The sequence below is a fragment of the Stegastes partitus genome, unplaced genomic scaffold (assembly GCF_000690725.1).
Source record: "Stegastes partitus isolate 25-593 unplaced genomic scaffold, Stegastes_partitus-1.0.2 Scaffold33, whole genome shotgun sequence".
In the NCBI taxonomy this organism is placed as follows: Eukaryota; Metazoa; Chordata; class Actinopteri; family Pomacentridae; genus Stegastes; species Stegastes partitus.
The window spans coordinates 186,554-210,369 of NW_007577764.1; the positions used below are offsets into that span (position 1 = coordinate 186,554).

General features: G+C 40.2%; 1 protein-coding gene across 3 annotated transcripts in view; it reads right to left on the bottom strand.

The window, feature by feature from the left end:
• The window catches only part of sbno2b (strawberry notch homolog 2b), a 68,190-nt gene extending 44,394 nt beyond the window's left edge, over positions 1–23,796 (bottom strand). For all 3 annotated transcript variants that reach the window (XM_008300144.1, XM_008300135.1, XM_008300126.1), the window contains exons 1-3: positions 23,634–23,796; positions 7,816–8,042; positions 5,921–6,009 (exon numbers count right to left, since the gene is read on the bottom strand). In XM_008300144.1, coding sequence (XP_008298366.1) covers positions 5,921–6,009; positions 7,816–7,923 — 197 coding nt within the window. In that variant the 5' untranslated portion in view covers positions 7,924–8,042; positions 23,634–23,796. The remainder of the gene's footprint in view (positions 1–5,920; positions 6,010–7,815; positions 8,043–23,633) is intronic.
• Positions 23,797–23,816: the final 20 nt, after the last annotated feature.

Consider the following 23,816-nt stretch of genomic DNA (forward strand, 5'->3'; position numbering starts at 1 on the left):
ATACAGTCTATGGTTTTTACTTAAAATTTAATTTCCACAATTTTATATATTTTCTGTCCTTAATAAAAACAACAACAAACAAATGGATCCTATAACTGCTAACAAGCTTTTTGCATAATCCCATTGGGATTTTGCACCACTCCTCTTTTGCAATCATCTCCAGGTCTTTGAGGTTAGAAAGATTTCTTACCGTCAATCTAGTCTAGATTCTAAATGGGACTCTGGGGGAAGCTTTAACTGATCAATGTTTTTTTTCATGTAACTGTGTGAGCTGTTTTCAATGTGTCAATTTCCAAGGTTTTGTTCACTTAAGTGAGACACACAGAGATTTTTGTGGTTTGTAGCAGTATATTGCAGGTTCTGGTGAAAAAAAATTGAAATAACAGCAGGGAATCTGATGTGTGTAATTGAAGCTTGACAGTGCACATAATCAATTAGAGTGTGAAGAGAGGAAAGATACCTGCTGCCTTCAGATGGCTGGAAACAGAGACAGTAGCGTAAAGGAGAGGCCATTAGCATAGGCTAGTCGCTGTTGTTAGATGACAGGTGGCCAGAATCATTCACTTTTCATTCCATCTCTTTGACATTCATGCCTTCAAAGAAAAACTAGCTTGTTTCTGATTGACTGTCTGGTTGATTCATGGAGAATGAAAGTGAAAGACACACAAAACAAAAAACTAATTAAGGGTTTGTGTGATTTCATACATGTTTGTTTGGGAGGCTCCCCCTATTAAATGACAAAAACACAACAAAACACAGCAGTTCTGAGTTGGTGACCTGCTCTGAGCAGGCTGGCAGCAGACCCTGAGGCTCACTCATTCTTCAAGATCGCAATACTGTTATAACCCTGCTCACAAGAGGAAAAGGAAGTAACAAAGAATAGCCAGGTGGATGTTGTTGAACCAAAGTTAATATTGGTTTTTATCGTACATAGATATTTAACAACAACTAAACCACACAGACCAGAAAAAAAGAAGAACTAATGGCAGAGGACTCCACTTGAATAAAGAAAAACAATAAAACAAATGAGAACTTCTACCAGAAACTGAAGAACCTAACCGAGACTGCATTAACAAAATAAAAGCTCCAAAGTTCTCTATTTACCAAAACATAAAGTACAAGCAGGAGTAGCTCCCTTACCTTGTGTCTAACAACTGATGTATCTTGAGTAACAACTGTACACCCCATACTGCCGCTCTCCTCTAAGTAACAAACAAACCACAAACACATAGAATACCTAATGCAGCAGGTGAGATTATAGCCTTTACTGCACCCCAGACAAACACCAGTTCACCAGTGAAGAGTCGCAGCTTCTCATTATGAGCCAACATCAAAATAGAGCCCCATGTCGTTAGCTATGGTTCTGGATTTGATTGAATTCCTTTGAAAGGTCCCATCTCAATGGTTGAGAAACTGCCTTGTATCATGCAAAAGACAGCATCACAAATCAATTCTATCCGTACAGTAGAGTCAGGAGTTTTTAAACACACACTCTCAACAGTTCTGCCTTTCAAATAAAACTTTTCTGCAGTGCTGATGTGTTGTAATGCATGATGTGATACAGATGACAGAGAATTTACCTGTGTCTGTTTTACTTCTAGGAAGAATTTCAGGGGGTTTTACCACTTTTTTATTTAAAACAAATAAAAACATATTTTTAAAAGCTCTGTATGGTTCAGATACAGCAAAAAAAAAGTAAATAAAAATACCACAGAGTCATGTGAAAAACGTCAGACTGAATGCTATGAGTAAATTGGACTAGGCAGTGATGCAGAAACTGCAGGTTAAAGCTCACTGTCTTGTTTATTTAGTTGAACTGACAGTAGAGATGAAAACTTAAAAGTGTCTTAGCAAAAATGGCAGCATAGAATAACCCGATGATCAGATGCTGTTTGCTGCACCACTAGGCAACAAATATTCACTGACAGCATTAACATTTAATCCCTGCTAGATGAGGGTCTTTACAACACAGGTAGATAGTATTCAATCACACCATTTTAGCTCTAAACCACAAATCCCTCATGAGTTTGATCACATTTGTACTTTGTGAGACAGAGAGTAAGATAAGAGTCTTGTAAAACCAGCTTGATGTCAGAAAATTCCACTTTGAGTGAACTCGAAAACCACAGACTGAGCTTTCACGTCATTCGATGCTTGAACTTTTACAGAAGCGCGGCACACACAGCAATAACAATACAACACATCAGTACTTGGTCACACTTCTTCAGTTGTGTTTACTACGACACAAGTTCAGTTATGACTAAATTAAAGACTTTTTAGACGTTTTGCCTCAGAGAACAAGGACTCTGTTCTTTAAAATACTGGGTCCTTATCCACTGAATCACAGAACAGATAGTGTGGGTAGATATACAGATAACCCACACAAATCTCAAATTTAATCTACATATTTGTTATGTTTGCATTGGCAAAAACAATGCTTTTCTGATAGTTACCATGGTAGGTCATTCTGATGGAAGCCTGATTATGTAAAGCTGCTATAAGTGGCATGAAAAAGATTTTAAAAACAGCAAGCCATACTGCACACACATGTAAAACACTCATATGACTTTTATGTGGGAGTGCTACTACAGGTAAAACGCTACCTTTAAAAGTTTCTGCTACATGCCAGCATCACATGAGGGAGCTTTCAGTTTAGATTTTCTCATTTGCTTGCATGCTACTTTATGTTACATAACTTGTCCCTTCCTCTTTCTAAGATGAGTCTAACAATGCTTCACATGCCATTTAATGTGTCAATACTAAATAAAAAGTGCATCTCTAATAGAAACGTGTTCACTAATGCTGAGCAAAAGTCCGACCAGTAACCATGCCCCTGTAACCAAAGCCAGGTAGTAAAAGGTGTGTTAACTATTTCAGGTACAGTGCCTATAATAAGTATTGACCTCCCCTGGAAGTTTAACCCTTTGATTGCTTTTCAGCGTTTAACCTTGGTTAAAATTACAAAAACATTCTCTTTCATGTAAAAGTAATAACAAATTTCTACACAGTAATGGCAACTGATTAAAAATATAAAACATGAAATCAATGATTATATAAGTGACTCACCTAATTCAACAAAGGTGCAGCCAGTTAGTGCTAGAAGTCACACCGTTAGTGAAACGGAAATCATCTAAGTGCAGTGAATGTTTTTGTAAGTGAAAAGGAAACACACATAGCAGCTGACAATGTTATTGAAGAGCACAAGTCAGGGGATGGATAGGAGAAGATGTTTCCATGTCACGAAATATCCCTTGGAATACAATTAAATCCATGATTAGGAAATGGAAGAAATATCGTACATGTGCATAAATAAATCATAAATCTGTGTAGAGCAGGCCGTCCCAAAAAAGAGACGACGGAAGGACGCCGCTGAGACACTTATGACACCTCTAAAGGAGTTGAAAGTGCAGAGAGTGTGCACATAACAACTGTTGCCTGTTCTTTACCACTCAAAACTTTACGGTACAGAAAGACACTGTTGAAAAAGTTCATATTGAATCTCGACTAGGGTTCAACAGAGGACAAGTAGGATTCTCTGGAATCAACTGGAAGAAGGTTAAGCCACCAGGCTAGACGGTAATGTTTGGCCAACAAGAAACACACCACATCATCACAGACACACCAATTCCACTTTGAAGCATGGTGGTGACTTGTGACTCCTTCAAAAAGAAAAAAAAAAAGAGTCATAGGTGCACTCCAAGGGACACTGAGTGTCTTGGGGCTATCTTTTTTTTAAGGCTATTTTTGCCTTTATTAGATAGGACAGTGAAGAGAGACAGAGAAACGTGGGGAGGAGAGTGGGGGAAGGACATGCAGCAAATGAGCTGGCTGGACTCGAACTGCAGCCGCTGCGTCGTGACTATAGCCCCTGTGCATGGGTCGCCGTCTTATCTGGTTGAGCGACCGGGGCGCCCGACTTAGCGGCTATCTTGAATTATCTTCTTACTTATGCTTCTTAATAACCTTTTCACAGAGTTGCTTGGGGTGATCTTTTGTCTTCACGGTGTAGCTACAGCCAGGACTACTGATTCACCGGTGACTGGACCTTCCAGATAAAGGTGTCTTTACACGACAATCACTTGAAACACATCCGCTGATGATCTCCATTTTACTAATGATGTAACTTCTCCCACAAATTAACTGCACCTGGGTTGAATTAAATGAGTCACTTTAAAGGGGGTGAATACTTACACAGTCACTCATTTTGCGTTTTTTGTTTTTATTAATTCCCATCACTGTGTTGAAATCTGTTTTCACTTTGACACAAAAGAGTAACTTTTCATCAATTCTTGTCAAATAAGCCAAATTAAATTGTCTATGATTTTGTGCTGAAAAGTTCTAAAAAAGAAAAAAAACCTCCACGGGGGTCAATACCTTTTATAGCCACTGCAGGTGGTTCAGCTCTGATTTTGTGAACGCTGTCAGAATGTACCGTAGTACACAGCAGTAATGTGGCTAAATACATGCAGCGTAGACACCGATAAAGGCTGCAGCTGTTTCTGCTCAGTCTGCAAGCTACTTAAGCAACACAGCTAACATACTCAAGATGCTGCACAGTCTTGAATTACTCTCTCACACATACACACCTTGTGCGGGAAGAAAGAGACAAACACATGCAATTTAGAGGTGAAGTCACAAAATCAGAGCCAAGTTGCAAGATGTTATGCTTAACACCCCCCGTAAGGCTGAGAACATGTCACCCACTACGGGAAAAGGAATGTCTGAGAAAGAAGACCCTCCCCAATGACGTGAACTGGTTCTTAACAGTCTGGATAACAAGTGATGTATTGGCTTGATTGCATTAAGTCACCCCACATATCATCCATCCAGCTTAATCCTCACTGGAGGGGGGAACTGGATCCCAGCTGACTTAGGGCGAAGGCAGGGCTACTCTCACATTCACACCTACGGACAATTTAGAATCACCAATTAACCTCTGTGGGAGGAAGTCAGAGAACCTGGGAACCTTGAGAACATGCAAACTCCACGCAGAAAGATCCCGGGTGTCCTCACCGGGACACGAACCTGCAACCTTCTTACTGCGAGGCGACGGTGCTAACCACCAGCCCCTTGCAATAATGCAATCAACTGTAAACATTCAATTAACCTTAGATTTTAAAAACAAGAACCCTCCTTGACAGTTTAAAATGTATTGTACTTCAATCACAGGATAAGACTTTTATATCAGGGTTGACCAGTGTACCCACATTTTTAAAAATCACACAGATATAAATTTACTCGAGAGTGAAGCAGCATCGCTCACATTCCACTTGAAGCACCATCCTACAGACTTGTAATTACTGCATATTTGATCATATCTAAATAACTTCTTTGTTCTCAAGCTCTTACTTTGTCCTATGGTAATATACACTACTTGCTTTAACAGAATATATAGCTGTGAATCTGTGGGGTTTCTCCTTTATCGTAGTAAAATGAATAGTATCAGTGTGTATTCTTTTTAATGATTTGAAAGAATTGTACTTTTGCAAGTCGGTGTTAATTAAAAAGTCTACAAATAAATAGGGAAATGTGTCTGTTGGTATGTGGTTGTTTTGGGCAATAATGTATTAGTCAGATACAAACAGCATTGGCAGAACTGTCACGAGACGCCCACACAACACAACACTGAATAACAAGAAAAAATCTAAAAATTCAGAGTCCCAGGAGGAATAGGATGTTGTTGGCTGATGTGTGAAACCTCTGTAGGTAGCTATCGCCCTGTTTTAACGGTTGACAGCCCTCAGTCTAAAGGCCACTGTCTGTTGTAAGTACAGATCATTGTATTTGTTATGGAACATTCTCTTCCAGCCTCTCAACCACCATGTGAGAACTTGTTGCACAGTGCAGAAAGTTACTTGCAGATTTTCTGCCACTGCACCTGTTCTTAGCTTATGATAATGCAAGGTGTTGTAAAACTTACTGGTTTCCAGATTGCATAGGGCAGTGTATGCTGTATCCAGCCTGCTGAGAGAAGGATCCCCAGGAACCAGAGGAGGCATATATTGAATTCTAAAACACACAAAATGAAAATATGTATGTAACACTGGACATGTGAAGTAGCAGCAGAACTTTATCATGATGTTAAAACATGAAAAACAACATTTTCGGAGGTTAATCGCTCTTGTACAATATCTTTTGGTAAAATAAACAGCAAAATATATATTGTATCGAGGTACATTGTTTAATAGTAAGTATAAGTTATTACAATCACCACAAGTGAGTTTTGCAATGAAAATAAAAACTATGAGCAAGATCTTGAAATAAACTCCAACTTTGCTCCAAAAATGCTTCAAATTTCACTTGCAGCTGATGACAGGAAGTATGTTGATTTTATTTTGTTTCAGTATCAAGGAATTAGCCCTTAAATGGTCATGAGCCAAGTTACGAAACACTCATCAAAGCAGAATGTAGAAAGGGGAATACTTTTTAGCTTTGTGTGCTGAGGTTTTGAGAAATTCTGTGGAATTTCAGTCACTAGTCCGTTACAATGCATGTAGGCGGAACTCTGTTTGTGGTGCTCAAAAACTTTTGGGGCTGTTTCTTTGGTTCAAGTACCTTCAATTAAAATTTGAAACTGAGGTGATCAAAATGTCATTTTTCAAAATATTGCAATAAAAAAATCCATTCACCTTTACTGAAAAACTCAAGTGACAGAAAAACATAAAACCACCTCTTTGTAAGCCTCCACCACAAAGAATAAATGAAAAAAATGAAGTGTGACGTGACACATAATATTTAGTCTACATTGGAATTGCAAGTTTTACCACAACTAAGATCACTTCCTTTCTCACACATGATTAGATGAACGTCACCTTAGACATTACATAACTAGTCTAACCAGTATTTTAATGTTTAATAGTAAATGTTGGAGGTGTTTTGTCTTTAGTTTTAGGTACAACGTCTTCCTTACATGCTTGATAAGAGATAGCAAGCAAAATGTAAAGCGTAATGTTTTCAATGCTGTTTGGGTTTTTTTGTCTGTTTGTTAGACTGATGATAAAAAAGTGCTGGGCCGAATTTAACGAAACCTGCTAAAGAGGTGGAGCATGAAAAAAGGACGATGCCATTACATTTTGGTGCGGATCCGGATTACTTTTTGTAAAACTGCAACCTAGGGGACTGCCTTTGGCTGGTGCCTGTGGGGTTGCCAAGTGGTCTTCTCCTCACACATAATCTTTTAGGAGTGCTAAGATGATCCTTAGAACAATTAAACCGAAGCAATACTTTTAACAAAATAGGCAAATATCTTTAACAAAATGTTAAACACTTCTAAGCACTGATACAATAATTGAAACTACCCACATTTACTTTAACACAGAAATCAGGAGGATGCAGAGTAGGTGCAACGCGACGACGGTAAAAAGCTGGATCTACATAACAGAGACTGAGGGAGAAGAGGAGCTATCTCCTTTCTATGATCATGGGCAAAATGAGATCCCTGGACAGTAAGATGGACGAGCTAACGTGACCCTTGTTCCATTAAGGAATGTTTCTGCACTCCAGACATTGATGTTCTGTTAGCAGTGGGGCTGCACCCATACTACATATCCAGGGATTCTTCACATGCCATCTTGGTTGTTGTTTACTTCCCCTGCTCCACTAACCTCCAAAGTTGTAGAATTTTAAAAACTTCCATAATCTTAAGCAACCAATGTTGAGAATGTTCTGATTTTGATTTTACTGTATTTGACCTATAAAAGGGAGCGATCAAAAATGTTGAATTGCAGAGACATTATATGCACTTGGGCATTACTAAGAGGGAAAAAAAAAAATTGCGTCCGTGTATAAATGCACAAAAAAAATCGCAAAACATACCTCCATGTTAGAGGAGGCCACAGAGAACAAGCTGCTGTCCAGCTGAGGGCCTTCTGGATGCAGGTAGTTCTCCCCGTCCATGGCCAGCGCTGAGTGGAGGGTGGGCATCAGACCACAGCTTCACACATGACCTCCAGCCGACTTAGACGATGCACCCTCTAACTGCCACCCACGTGCTGGCTGTGTATGAGATAGTACTTTTAACAAGGGGAAAAGCTCTCCATGACCTGAAGAAGACAGTGGGGGATGGAGGGGACACAGAGAGAGACAAACAAAGAGACATTAGAAAGTTGCAGAGAAATTCTTCTGCTATTTTGATCAATACCACATCAAAACATAGGAAGCAAGTGAAAAAAAGTGAGGAAGAAATTAACATCTAGTAAATGCTACACTTCAGTAGGAATGCGAAACTACAAATGCAAAACTAACACTACAAAGTACGGCTAGTCTCACTTCTTTAGCAACACATCCTAATTTAAACTTTGGAAAAATTTCCACTTGCAATTGCCTCATTAAGGAATGCACAGCGCAAGAGATATGGCCTACACTGGAAAGTACCTTTTATGTAAACTGATGGTAAGATAGCACACATTAAGATAACAAACATTTAGAATTTAACAAACATGGCACGCCAACAAAGTTCTAAACAAGAGCTCTTAGGAAGCACAATAAGTCAGACAGAAACAAAAGCAGGTAGAATTCATGTCACATGACGACATATGCGGATATTCAGTAAGGGTCAACAATTTAGATTAACACAGCGTTCAAGACATAACATTAGCAATAATGTCTTTGTCTAGTCATGTTTTCAATACGTTTAGAGACAAGAACTTTTCAACATTTATCCTGAGTGTGGATTGGCGATTACTCATATCAGACAGTGCTGAGGGCGGGACATTGCCCAAGACCACAGCAGGGTGACTATAAATGAAACGAGGCAGCTTCAATTTTTTAATTAATGTATTTCATTTGACATTGCTTTAAAAAACATGCCAATATCCATAATCGAAAAGTTGCTGAATATCGGATCTGATTATATGCCAGGACGATAAACTGTTGATTCCTAACACTCAGAGTTATTTACTCTTAAACAGCTAAAATGATAAAACACACCAAAACTAGCCATGTGAAACCAATTACATGAACAACTGGGCGTGTCAAGGCGGAATCTTGCTGCCTTCGCCGATGTACAAGCTGAATGCAGAAATTATTCACAATGCAGAGTGTGAGTTTCTATTGATTGACAGCCCTCATTAGCTGGTTGTCATCTGACATCACTGAACGTTCCACATTCATTAGTGGACCAATTAAAATCTCGGATGGAGGTCCGCAGAAGCGCAAACCACACGGGACACATATGTTGAAAACTTGTACTACGAGGATGATATAAAGCATAATCAGGCAATTAGCAAAGTGTGCACTCACAAGTGCCTTTCTGTTAAAACCAACTATTTGGTTGTTTTGCAGCCCATACTGTTTATGTCCACTACGATCACTGGTGTGCTTGACAGAAGGTTTCCTGTAATGCAATGAAACATCCCATTCTAGTCTCTGCTCTTCCTCATACATATACCCACACACAGTACATTTGTCTTGGGCATTTTATATCTTCTGACAATAGATTTTCAAACATTCATTTTGCAAATAGTGAAAAATACCAGTGGAAGATTTCTATCCTCTTAAATAAAATAACTTATAGTAATAGACCCCTTTCAAGATGAAAAGCAAGAAATGTCCCAGCAGACGAGTGCCTCCAGCTGTGCATATATTCATTTTCAAGGGGATATATAATGTTATAAGGGAGATAATAATATTAGCTGCACTGATGTCGACGATATTGTAATTTTGTTGATACAACCTAGATTTACAATTTTAATCTGTCTAAACAAATTCAAACACTCCCTTGTAACTTGGAAGGTGACAAAATGATCTGTTTCTTAGTACGGTGTTATCTGTATGTATATCGAGCATGAGTTTATCCAGAGACCGAATTAACCCTGAGGTAAAGTTACAGCTTGTATTTCTGCTACGGAACACATTGTGCAAATTGGAACAAAGTGTATGAAGTCAGCTTTAGCTCGCTATCGTGGCATAAAAACAGATCTGCTTCTCTTCTCTGATATGGGAACACAACCTATAAACTATTAATTCCACATACAGTAAGAGAACAAACATAAAACAAAACTGATTTCTATCTTGCTTCCAGACCAAAAGCATAACAAATGCCCCACAAATCTCCCCAGTTTGAATCTAATCTTTCGGCACTTTACAATGCGTGTCTGTGTAACATCAGAAACACTCTCTTAGCCCAAACTAATCAAACTCGTACCCTCCTTCCCCTCACCCTTCCTTCATTCCTTCCACCAGTTTGCCCCCAATCTGGAGCGCAGGCCAGACGTGTTCACTGGGGACAAAGCTGAGGTAATAAATCCTAATAGAGTTCAGGAGGGTCTACATAAGAGGGCCTTTGTGTGTCTGAGTGTGTGCATGTGAGTGTGTGTCTGTGTGAGAGACAGGGACCTGACGCAACATATTCACCACTCCCATGGCCAATACACACACACAAAAGGGAGGCCATTTTCCCCTCAGGCTGCCGGTGTGATACTGTCTGGATAAGGGCAAAACACATGTGGGGAAGCCCGGCGTAAGGAACCAACTGGCAAATTTCCTAGGCAGGAGGTCTGAAGCAAAAGAATATTAGATTTTTTTTTTTTTGAATACGTACAACCAGCTTCTGTCCTACAAAGTCCAGATGAAAGCAGGGACAGGAAAGCAAGTCAGCTCAGGGTAGCCAAGGACTAAGTATTGAAACCCTTAGCGCCTTAATAGGGCCAATTCATGCTTTCACTGCCTGCAAGGGTCTATGTGATGTAAATTTTGTCATTTGCCCAAGTCGGCGAGGACCTGTGGGGAATCCTCCGCAGACATTCTTGTGAAGCCAATATTTGTGCCTATGTGGACTGCACACATCAAATATGCGTCTTGAAACGTGAGAAGATTCACTATTATTCACAATTTTATAATCAATAAAACAGCTATATTTGAAGTAGTTACTGTAGACTTTGGAGTTGCTTTGATATGTACATGATTTCCATCTACAATACCCCCAAAAAAAGGCCCAAATGCTCAAGAAATTCTGTGCTATGTCAACCCAAGGCAAACGACTCCAGCAGCAAGCTATTCTATAGCACAACTCAGGAGTAATCACTGACGCAGAGTTCATAACTAGATTCTATATCCTATAAAATACCTTTTAGAAACACCCACAGGAACCCGGTGTCAATTGCCATGTTTGCTGTTAGGAGCAATGAGACTGTCTGGGTCGCACATCAATGTGTATCCCCTGGTATTTGTATTGTAGTATGAATTAAACTGCGTGAGTGTTCACTGTCTGCATCTAAAGTCTGCAACGGTTTTCTTTGGTTCAGCAGTGCTGCGTATGAAAGTATATTTAGACTCCAGTCTGAAAATTTTCTGAACAAGTTTTTGGTATGAAAGGGGTATGAGAGAAAGCAATTTATCAGTGTATATGAAAGGCAGTTTCCCAGTATTATAACTGTGTAGTAGTAGTAGTTTAGATTCCTCACCAGACAAAATGACCTGAGTCAAGAAGTGCGACTGAAAACAGTTAGTTTTCCTGATTAGTCTCCACAGACAGACGCTCTGTCATTCCACCATCCATCTTCGCCCTCAAACCTCAGCCTTCCTAACCATCCAATCTTCGCATTGTTTGGAAAGGCAGAATTGCTTCTTGTTAAAGCGCAGTGATCAATAAGAAGCAATTCTTCCCATAATGCTCTATGCTTCGTTCCCCCTACCACCCACAATCACGTCACCCGCTTGTACCATGCCAGTTACTGTCTCTTAGCAACAAAAAAAATGTCTTTTGCTGTCCCCCGTTTCACAACCCCCACTCTTCCAGCGGGTCTCTTAGGATAATCGATACTGATCATTGTAAGAGTGGTCCCAGTTATCACCTTCCTGTAAGGTCTCTCATTATCATTAACCAGCAAAACCCCCCACTACTTTTAACTCCAGCAGAGAGGAAGAGTGAGGTGATGAAGAAAGCTATCAGTAGGAAGAAGAGGGTTGGCAGTATGTGAGAAGGAAAACACAAGATAAATGTCCACTATAGTGCATTCTGCAAAAAGTACACACAAGTTGCGGTATAAATCTGCTTGTTTTTTTTAATGTTTTCTGCAGTTATAATGCTTTAAATTTGTTAAATGTGTCAAAGGTTACCGCTTGTTTTTATGCTGCCCCCTCCCATGTGTACCTCCCACTTCATCTCACACTCTCTGGGTGGCCTGATGCAAGAGCTCACTGCAGGCAGACTAGGCCCTTTCATGTGCAATCTTATTTCTAAAAAAAATTTAAGCTTTAAAAACTGACAAAAACTCACACACTGCTCACTGAACATGTCATGGACAACAGGACTGAAAAAAATGAGATTAGCAACAACATTTCCAGTGTTGTATTTTCACATTCTAGGCCTCCGGTTGCTCTCAGCTGTGTGAGCTCCTGTGCCTGCCTGTCAGCCGGAGAAAGGTTAACAAGCAGCATGTCTCTGTCTCTTTAAAAACACAAGATGTGTGTTGTTAGTTACAGCCCCCAACATGTGTTTGCGAGTACAATAGGTGAGAGGTAAAAGTCAGTCGGTGGTACAGGGACTACCTGATTTTGTGCTGGTGGCCGTTACTATCAGTGGCTGCCAGAGCACATGGGGATCATCCTGGCAAGTGTGACTTCCTTAAGCTGCTCAGTCACGATTAACACTCACGAGGTGAACCACCACCCTGCCTGGCGCGTGTGTGCCATCTCGCCCACATATGCACACTCACATGTGGAGTGATGATGTACAATCATAACTACACACACACATATATATAATGCAATTCTTTATGTGTATACACAAATATTGGAATAAGGCTGTTAATAAAGTTGTAAAACACATGTATGTATTGGCAATGCATAAATGAGTCCCTTTAAATGCAGTTGCAATATCTGTACAAAAAGGAATTAAATGACAAGAAGGACATCATAAATTTTGGCAGGATGTAATCATAGTTACTTTCCCACGTTCTCTAGTGTACCCACCCTTAATTCATTTCCTTCTGCCTTACAGCATAAAAATCTAATTTCATTCTTTTAATCTCATTCCTCTGTGCTGAAAACTGTGGCTACATCACCTCTCATATGCATTCCCTTACTTCTAATCACACGTAACATTTCTTCTGGACAGTACAAAATCCTTACTAAGGTATTGGGATGATCCCTTAACACTTTCCTCTGCTTCATCTTCATTAACTACATTTTCAAAACCAGCTCCTTGCAGTTCACAGAGTGTCCACAGCAGATGCACTTTATCCAAGTTTCTAGCTTCTATTCTAGTTCTGAGTTTATGTATGACACTGATTGAAACCCACTCAATTCAATTCACGCACATTTGTAAATATATTTTTTTAAGTCTGTCAAATGTTCAGCACAGTCAACTGTGTAGCTGAACCGGCTGAACAAGTCCGGAGCAGACTCAGCTATTGCTGTTGTGCTGCTAAACATCTGTGGTCACTGCAGTGCCAGTGTGGACAAATCTATTATTGGAAATGCCAGGAAAAAGGAATCAAAACAGACTGGGACACATTATGATGTACAAAGTAACCATGTACATATAATGAGTCAGCGGGCCCCTTGGCAGAGACATGAAAACCCTTATACCCTTCATATATAGGACCAACACACCCAGGCTGTTTGGGACACCAAACAACAATTCTTGGGTGATATCTTCTTGCAGTCGTTTTGAGGGTCCACGGGATTGAACAGCCCGGTAGACCTGTTAGGTAACCCACCCATTAAGTAATGCAGCTAAACTTTCAATTCACTTGTACTGTAATTGTGAAAGCATACATACTTTTGTCATGTGACAGCCCTATGCTGGCATCTCTCACTCTTTTTCCTGTTGTAGTCTGCATTCGTCCTCACTTCTAATAAGCCGGTTGGCAACAATCCTTCAATCCAATGCACAACACTCACTCATCACCAATCTAAGTCATTCAGCATCACTAGTAATCAGGTTAGAAATGATCAGGGCCCAGCTGCCTTACACCAGAGCAGCAAGGGGGCTGTTAGCTGGTTATGATTGCCTTGACTGGCTGGATTCATTAGCTACTGTGATGAAATATTCATAAAAGGAACAAGTTACTTCCCAGGGAAACACAGGGCTCCATCATTCAAAACAGTCTACATTATTAATCAGCACCTTTTTCAACACAAAATGTCTATACTTGCCACGGTGTGCACATTCACAAACACACACACACATACCACACATACCCTTAAGCACATACATGAGCGGACAGGGCAGTAGCTACCTATCTTTCCTTGTTACTCTTGCCAGAAGAGAATTTCCATTCAGTATTACAGTCATTACCATAAAGGGGCTGTGAACAGCCCAGTAACTGAGTAGGACACTGGATAGAGAGTAATGATCGAATGACTGTGTAACTGAATCTGCTGTCTTATCAAAAGTCGGGAAATGGAAACAAATTTGGTTTTAAGAGTCTACTGTTATTGCATTTCACCCATTCAAATATTTATCAAAGAGTCTCTCCAGACTGGTACAGCAGCACACAGGAACACACTGAACAAACGGACAGTTATTTAAATGATCTGATGTAACTGAAAGGCAGAGTTCAAAGATTTAGCGGCTTACAAGGGAATAACAATTAATTCTAATTAGATCTTCATCAGCCCACTCCAAGTGGCTATTCAGCACCATTTTGCCGGGATGATGAAGATCTTTGTGCCCACAAACACCAGCTGAACGAGACATTAAAGTAATTTATCTATAAAGTGAGAACTTAATCGAGCTCTCGTGGCCCAGATGATGGCTTTGTTGTGGTAAATAAAAAACAGAGGCAGATGAGAAAAAAAGAGGCCAGGGAGAAAGAGGAAAGAAAGGTGAAGGCACAGGAGATTTTGTCAATGAAGACCATAGCAGTAGAATACAAAGAGCAAAGAAGACGACAAACATTAAAAACAATGGTTTACGATGACTTGATGACACACATTTAGGAGCAAATCGCTCTACTTCTACCACCACCACCAGCACCCACCAGAAATAGATCAAAGGCTGACTAGATGAAAGAGAGAACGATCCACTTAGCTGCCTCTTTGCCCCGTTTTCCTCTGTCATCTAATTTCCTCAGAATAGAAGGATGATGACACATGCTACCACTGTGCAGCTCTTTAGCCTTTATTACTCTGGTTTAACTAGTTAGGTGAAGACAACAGTTTGCTTAACCTAAACAAATGTGTTGAGAAAACACTCATCAAATACAAAAAAGCTGGACAGAGCGATATTTCATGTTCTGTGTCCTCACAAATGCATATTCAAATGTGTACTTTTTCATATAAGTACATGTTTATTCACAAAAAAATGCTGCTGTTGCTGTCAAAAAGGCAAAGAGGCCTGGAATGATGCATGCTACTTTGTATTTAACAACCTGAGCTCCATTTTCTTTTTGTCAGGCCTCAAAACTATTTCTTTACTTGTAAATGAGATGAAATAATACATGAAAAAACAATCAAAAAGCAATGTTACACTTCTAATATGAAAACATCAGTCCAGAAGCAGTATTGCACTTCCAGTCCTCTTTGTTCTTGTGGCAGTTTGCTTTCAGATATTTCACACCTTTATGTGGTAGCATACTCAGAGTGGCCTTTCGAATCTCAAGATGTGGAGCATCTCCTTCACCGTTTCTGTCACCCTCCCACTCTATACTCTCACTGTCTCCATCTCTACTCCTATACTCTCTCACCGATATAGCTTACTTCTGCATTTCCATCACTATCCCGCTTTCTATTCTTTCCAGTAATGCCCGTTGTTTTTCTATTTTCCCCACAATTCTTCTCCTGCCGTGTGGCAATCCCACTGTATGTCGCAATTTTCCTTACGTCCATTGCTCTTTCTCCCTCCGTTCAGTAATAGCAAGCCGGTAGCACTGGCTGTTGCCTCTCTCACACTCTGAACCCCAGACAGATTCTGCTGCTGATTGGAGACAGCTGGTTCCATGCCTCTGAATCTCCACCCCTACCCACCCCTCTCAGTCGCGGTTATTCACAGAGTCAGTCATAACACCGGGCGAAAGCTATCAGATGCACATTTCACAAGCAAACAACATAGCACAAGGAAGCAAAAGGTCTGCACTAGTGAACTGGAAGGCATAAAAATTGCACTGTCTTGTGCTGTAAAATACACTGATGATTGAAATTCTGCGAACTGCGCTCTACCACTGTTCAAATCCAGACACCGCTCTACTCCACTCAAACTGACCTCACTTCTCTGGCAGGCGTGAGAATATTGCGCCACATGCACAGCGTCAGGGAGTCTGTCTGTGTCTGTCTGTGCCACTTTGCTATGCTAAGTTCAGTTCAGTTCAGCTCATTGTTTGACTTCCAAGTAGGACCTGGCTGAGAGATCAACTGAGGCTGAGTTCGTACACTTCCACAATACCAGCACTGAAAATCAGTAAAGCATGGTAACAAATCAGTCAGACAGGAACAATCCGTTCTCAAAAAAAATGATGTGCAAGTGATTAGAGGACAAAACAGAGAGGTTGAAGACCCAATTAGTGTAAAGTAAAAGTTCCGCAAACCAAAAAAAAAATTCAAAGAACAAGTGCTCACTAGAAGAAAAACAAGTCACAAATTAGTCAGTCAATTTCAGAATCGGCAATCTGGTGCCCCCCGCTCAAAAGATGGCCAGCACGTCCCTATTTATTTACTGTCTGATCAATAGCATCTCAAATGCTCATCTGACATAAGGAACATGTGACATCTTTCAACAATATATTAAAAAAAGAGGAATAATGAAGTTAGTCGACTAAAATTTGCAACCACATCAGTTGCCAACAAACTCAATTGTTGATTAGTTGGTGACTTAATTGGGACTTACAATGTTCTGACATGCAGGCAGTACTGCTCACTGTAGTCAAGTGTGTTACTACAGTGTTTCCACTAGGATTGTTTTCAGCAGCGGGGGCAGGCTCTCCGGGGAGCCGTGTCAGCGTAAACAAATGACATTTGACTGCAGATTTTACTTTTACAACCTATTTATTGAATGGTCAGTTGAAAGTGGCTTTTTAAAGGCTGAATGTAAAAATTAAAAGAATAAAAAATAAAGCAATAAAATTAAATAAATAAAAATAAAAACAATAGATAATAATTTCTTGATGGGGATGTAGAATCAGAGGTAAAGTTTGCACCCAGGCTCAGAATAATTAATTTTTCTGGGATTTTTATAGAAGCGCTCTAAGGCTCTGTTGTAGGGAAATTCTCGGAGAGGTGGCCGCTGATCCTCAGCAGCATACAGGCTGCAAGCTGATCCTCCTGCAGCCTGATTCTCAAGTCAGTCTTCACCTACAAATAGAAACAACAATGACATTGTTTCACTCAATTTCCTACACCCTAATCATTTAAAATTGTTTCTAGTTTGTGTCTGATGATATATTTTTAAATGTCTGCTGCTGTCCACTGCTCCTCCCTGTCTAATATTACTTGTCTTACACATTACATAAAACATTAACGTTAGATCATTTACACTCACATCACATCTGATTACAGTGTGATCATTATTTTTTAACCTGACATCACCATTTATGAGTCAGTAAAAGGCTAATGATAGCTGACTAGGGTCATCTCCATCAGGTGTCTTTCTTAGAGAAATATCTAAACAAGCTCTTCTGAAGATGCAGTCAGCAGGTCCATCATGGTGTGTAGACGTTAGCTAAATGCTATCAGTTAGTTTACTCACGGTAGCGACACTGAGTTGGCACCGCGCTCAATTAACTTAAGATACCGATGTGTTATGTAATGTTAGCTGGCCATCAATATTTTGCAAATGTCTATTTGACTTGTAAAATCTATTATGACCTATCTGAAGCTAATAAGTCTACCTTTTCTCCGGTAAGACCCTCTTCTGACTCTCTGAACCGAAGCCTGGTGCTGGAAATGATGTCACTCTCTCGCAAGTAATTAACGCCGTATTAACCCCCCAAAGAGTAGAAACTGAGCAAGATAGTTATCTGTAGTTTACCTTAGTAGTCGTGAGTACCCGACCTAGTGCAAGACTCTGCTGTGAAGGTGGAGACCTACGGCAGTGGTGTATTTGCAACAATAAAACAAAAATAAAATGAAAAATTGAAGGACCAGCAGGTAGGATTTAGGAATGACGACCCGCCACTCCTAAATGAATGAAGAGCACTATCTGATGTGAGTCGCACGAACTACCGCCCCACAGTCAGGGCACATACACACAATGTTCACTGCTGATTAGCCCAAGAGAACCGAAGGAACACTGGATGAACCAACACTAGTAACCTGGGTTCTAAGCCCACTTACCACCGAGGCCTAAGCTGACTACCTGCCAAACCTAAATATCGTGCAAGATGTTTTTGACACAACAGTTACGATACAGAGGCTCCACTGGAAACAGAGATATTGGTTAAAAAGCTCACCAGCCAGATCTGCAGCTCCACCAAGTCCACGTTAGCGCAGCTTTAGCTCGACAACAGCAGCCAGCGGGCACGCTGTCCTTGGTAAGTTATCACAGAAACTACAAGAGTCTACTTTAAGGCTACCAAAAGTCTGCCACTGGCCCAAACCAGCATCCTATCAAAAGAGACACTTGGCCACAGTGGTGTACTGGCCATCAGACCATCAAAACATCCACAATCTTTTTTACCAGCACTGTCTCTTTAAAGTTCCTCTTTGTGTGGATATAAAAAGACCCATGCTGTAGGCCTATATTACAAAAATACACAACAACCACCTTTAAGGCCTTCATTGTAAGCTAGCACATCTCCAAAACAACCTCAAGCTAAATTTAAAAGCTTATAGATAAATAAGAGCCAGTGAGTAATGATGCAATTCCTAATTTGAATAGTCAAATATTAACAGTATTCAATAATCAAAATAGACTCTATGTACTCACTTTATGTGTGTACAAGAAAAGTCTCTCTCTCTCTATATATATATATATAGAGAGAGAGTATATATGTGTGTGTGTGTGTGTGTGTGTGTGTGTGTGTGTGTATATATATATACACACACACACACGCATATACTGTATATTGGTATGTTTGCTAATAAGTAAGAAAAAACTGCAGTAGATTAAACAAAAAAAAGAGTAAGCACTGCCAAGTTAAATTTTCAGTAGTAAAGTAGCCTTATCCAGTACATATGTGTGCCACAACTCTTTGTGTGCCACATACATCTTTTTGAAATTGTTGTGTATTTATATTAAAAAAAAAAGAGCTTTAGCTGAGATGCTGTTTACAGATTTTTTAAACTCACATGACACTTTACCCGCATAGCCAAAAAATCCTTTATCATTCTGGCAATGCGAGCAAACAAGATCACTTTTGTTATAAATCTCAATTCCAGTGGAGTACTGTATTGCACTACTCTAGTAAGTGGTAATGTTTGCCACAGCCCATCCTCCTCTGGCTCATATCCATTTAATCTTCTCACAAATCCCACCTCCTCCACTGCCTCAATAACAGTGAAGGATAGGTTGAAGACAAGGAAAAATCTAACTGTTGCCTCACTTGAAAAAAATGCACATAAATTCAATTGGACGATGTCAAGTGGCATTAAACTAAATATTTTTTTAAGGACAAGGATGACTTAAAATAAACTGCTTGCCAAGAGTACAAACGCATAACCCAGAATACTGCAGGTCAAGATTTGGGATAGTGTTTACATGAAGCTGTTGAGTCGTGCACCAGAAAAGGGAGACCCATACAGACTGCAGGTTTCTATATGGGATTAACAAGATGCTCTCTCTTACACACATTAGAAATGAATATGCTGAATTTGAAGTCAGTCTTCTAGAAAATAAGAATGACAAATATTTACTGACCTTACCAAATCATGGGGCTGTAGGGTGCAACACGCTTGTAAAAGGATCAAGAGAAGTCCACTTTGAAATGCAAATGACACAAAGTCTTTAGAAAGAATCAGGCACCATTTCCCACATTTCCTATTATACTTCATATCTGCTGACACTGTGCCGTCACACTGGGCAGCAGCCACAGCGGGCACTGATAATATGGCCATGGTCAAGGCCTTACTGCAAATGCCTCCACCCTCAACTGTTCTGACAGTAAACTGATTTGCTCAACATGGTCGGGCAGTAAGCTACATAGAAGGCACGACTTTCAAAAGGCTTAGCATGCTCACCTTTTTAGTAGCTTTGAAGTAAGAACTTCTTTGTTTTGCTGCAGGCACATGTCATCTCAATTGTAGGAATATGGAAATGGATTTGCCCAGTGAGGTTAAACTTTAAAACAGATTTTTAACCCTAAATACAATTAAACTACTGTATTTACAATAATAATGACAATGTAGTCTTTGTATATAATAAGTTGTTGTGAAACAGGTTGCCCAGTCAAACCAAATCAATGTGGGACAACAATTTCCCATCTTGTGTAAGTCTGCCTTTGTGCAGCTCATATTGCAACATTACCTATCAGTCTAAAAAATGGTATATATATCCACTTACCATATCCCATTACTACATTTTTACAGCCTCGGTTGCACATCAGCCTTCAAACAACTGTGCCTTTTCTTCCTTGTTTATCATGTGCAGTAGGTTATGAATCTCAGGTGATAACTGAAACAATGACAAATGGTTGTATTCATTCATCCATCAGTGTGAATATTTCTCTCAAATTTCCTTCCAGGATGGGTCCCATTTAGAAATCAGTGTTTGCCTTTTTCAGAAGGATTTCGACACGCTTTTTCCACAGAAAACCAAAGCAATGAACCATGCCAAAGTGTGCCATGCTCCCCTGCATTTCGGTCATCTCATACAGAGCTCTTATGTGGCTTGGGAGAGATCCACATAGCCTCCAGGTCTGGATACTCGCTGGGACATAAGATACTCAAACAGCCCATCATAAAGGGTCTGTTTGTTTCTTGTCACAGCGTAGAAACGAAAACTATGGCCACATATTTTCAGCAACTATCACTTATGCCTTCATTCTCCTCTGACTAAACATCTATATTATATTTAATACATGAACTATTATCTAATGAAGGCCAGATTCCGGGAAAGCAGGAACTGAATCAAACATATTACCTAGGCCCGACTCCCCTCCTCCACTCCACATTTTTCACTCTCACTCTAATCAACCCACGGGCCATAAACGAGATTTATCACTGGCACCAATTGGAGAGGGGAGGAAAGAGGGCTAGGAAAGACAAGGGGAGAGGGAGAATGGAGGCCAAGTCACAAACAGCAGGGGGGCATGAGCCATGGATCACAGCTGTTTGAGCTCACCAAACCAAGCAGGGTTTCAAAAACTAAAATCCCAAACAAAAACAAAGAGCATGCTATTTCTTGGTGATAATTGCATATATATATATATCTCTCTAAAAAAAAAAAAGCATTTCATAGGACAAGTCGTAACACTTTTAAAAGTTATCTGACTAATTTGCTGATCATGGTCTGTGAAATACCCCCATGCTCTCTGTGTCTTACAGTTCCTGTAGGCTCTAGACACAGTACCCACAGATTTAGTGTGTGGTGACCCTCTGAGTCCCTGCAGAGCAAGCAGCCATCAATTGTCTGTCACAGTGGGGCATTAGAAAGGGGGGAGCTGTGTAGCATTAGCACACACATGAACACACACACAAGCACTGTTCTGAGATTACCTTCGCTATTATGGCTCGTGCTACCCTGGCATTTACACACATCCTTAAAATATTACATGGCACGCTGGTTTTCTTGTCCTAAAGTAGCCGGTATTAAGCTGGGGAAATCTTTACTCTTGCCATGAATTACTATTATTTTCCTTCCATCAAACGACGGAACAAAACATATACACGATAAAGCCATTTTCCAATCTGTGTGGTTGCACTTATGAGTAGTATACTGGTGAAACAAACAAAACAAACCAAAAAAAAATGCCCTGTCTGTTTCTGTTGCTATATATGTCTGGGAGTGGGAGGGAGATATCGCTGCATGAGGGTTTTGACAACGAATGACACCAAGGCCATTGACCACATCACTGTGGGTAGTTGACTAAAACTGAGACCGGGACCTTGCGTGTGGTTCATTTCACAGCCACCAAACACTATCCATCAACAAGGGGGGTGGGATGACATAATTAGAAAAATAGCCAGCCACCATGGCAACCTACTGTGTCAAGGCTTGCATAAGGCTTGACTAGCCTTTGCTGCAGGCAACACACACACAGTGGAAACCAAAGAGTGAAAATTGCAGGAAAAAGAAAAAGAACCAGAGGGGACAGCTTTGAAAGAGCTATTTTCATTTCCTTCTGGTCACTCCTTTAGCCTTCTGAGTCACCCTCAAATATCCCAGTATGTTTGGTTTCTGTCACATTAAGCCAACAGTTTTAGACCATACAATTATAGAAGCTATGAAATTCAAGAAACATAAGTGACATGTTTGATTGTTTTTACACAATAGTCACTTCATGGTATAGTGCAGAATACACACTGCATAGTCACCTCTTCATTGGCAAACACCTACTTTCTTTTTTTAGCACTCACACATACACAATAACCCCAATATATATCAAGAATATGCAGGGAAACGTGTATTACATGCATTATTACACGTATACATACAGTTTGTTACCATTACACCGAAGTTTATTGTTAACAAGAATGCTTCCAATGTTGAGCTTTACCTGTCTGATTTGTTAATATAATAAAAATACATGAAAAACACCAATATAAATGTCTCTTCGAGCTTTGTTAGGACGCCAGTAGTTTGAAAGTAACGCGAGGTGGCCCCAGAATACACAAAAACGCAGTGTTCCTTTTCTTGTAATTCAATTCGATGTAGTTGATATTTCCTCGTGTGAGCAGGTTTATGCGAGAAAAGTGCTTATATACTACTTTGAGCGACGTTTTCATAAAATCAGGACGACAACAAAGTCGAAATGTGGCTTCCACTTAAGAAAAGTAGAGAATCATACTAGTCCCTTCACAGCACAAAGGAAAGCAGCCAAAGCTCTACGTACAGTGCTACTGCCACTACTGTTAGCTTGCTGGACGACAAACGATACATTTAACAAAGGCTAGCGAGCAAACAAACGTTGGCTTTGACGTATTTCTGATCTATACACTTGATTGTCTCGGAAACTAATCGCCGACGGCAAAATACAGGAAGATTCTGTGTTAGTTTGCTAATACCGGGCATACTTTGGATAGCTAATTGTGCTAGCTAGGTTAGCATAGCTAATAGCCTTTTTTCCCCGACTTTGGGTATGTTCGTTTTGTACATTGCGTGCGTATGTTAACAGTTCAACGTTGCGATCTAGTTTGATAAATAAAGTCTATGATGTTTTTCTGACTTTGTGATTGAATTTTTAGTTTGTACAGCAACTGCGCAACCGACTTCTTTTAAGAGTAACGTAAACATTAGCGTTTTTGGATGAGCCCCATTCCTCGCTGGTTACGCTAATATCAAAGCAGCGGCTTATAACTAAGTAACGAACTAGCTTGGGTAGCTGCTGGCCTTTTCTTGGTGGTAGCGTAACGACATATGTACAACGCCATGTCTGTTTTTGTTTGCCACATCTACCCCTACTTCTCACGGTCTCAACTAATTCCAAGTAAACAGATAACGTCTTCTATGATAACTCAAGCTAAGCGCTTAAAAGCCGGCGTAGCCCGTCGTACAAAACGTGCGCGCCTAGGAGAGGCAGCCCAGAACGCATCTTGTTATAAGGCGACTGCCGATGTGTCGCTCGCTTTTTTCACAATATGCTCGAAATTACACTCACCGTTAACGCGTTTCTTTATTCTCAATCCAAACCTCGAGCGTGCGGGCTGATTTTGAGCGAAGACTCGCGTCAAAGCGACGAAAATGAGGAATTTTATCCAACTTATTCTTCGTAGTTGTTTTCTCCACTTCCTGATTGAGACGGTGCCATTTTGAATAGCGAGAAAATATTTCCGCCGCTGTC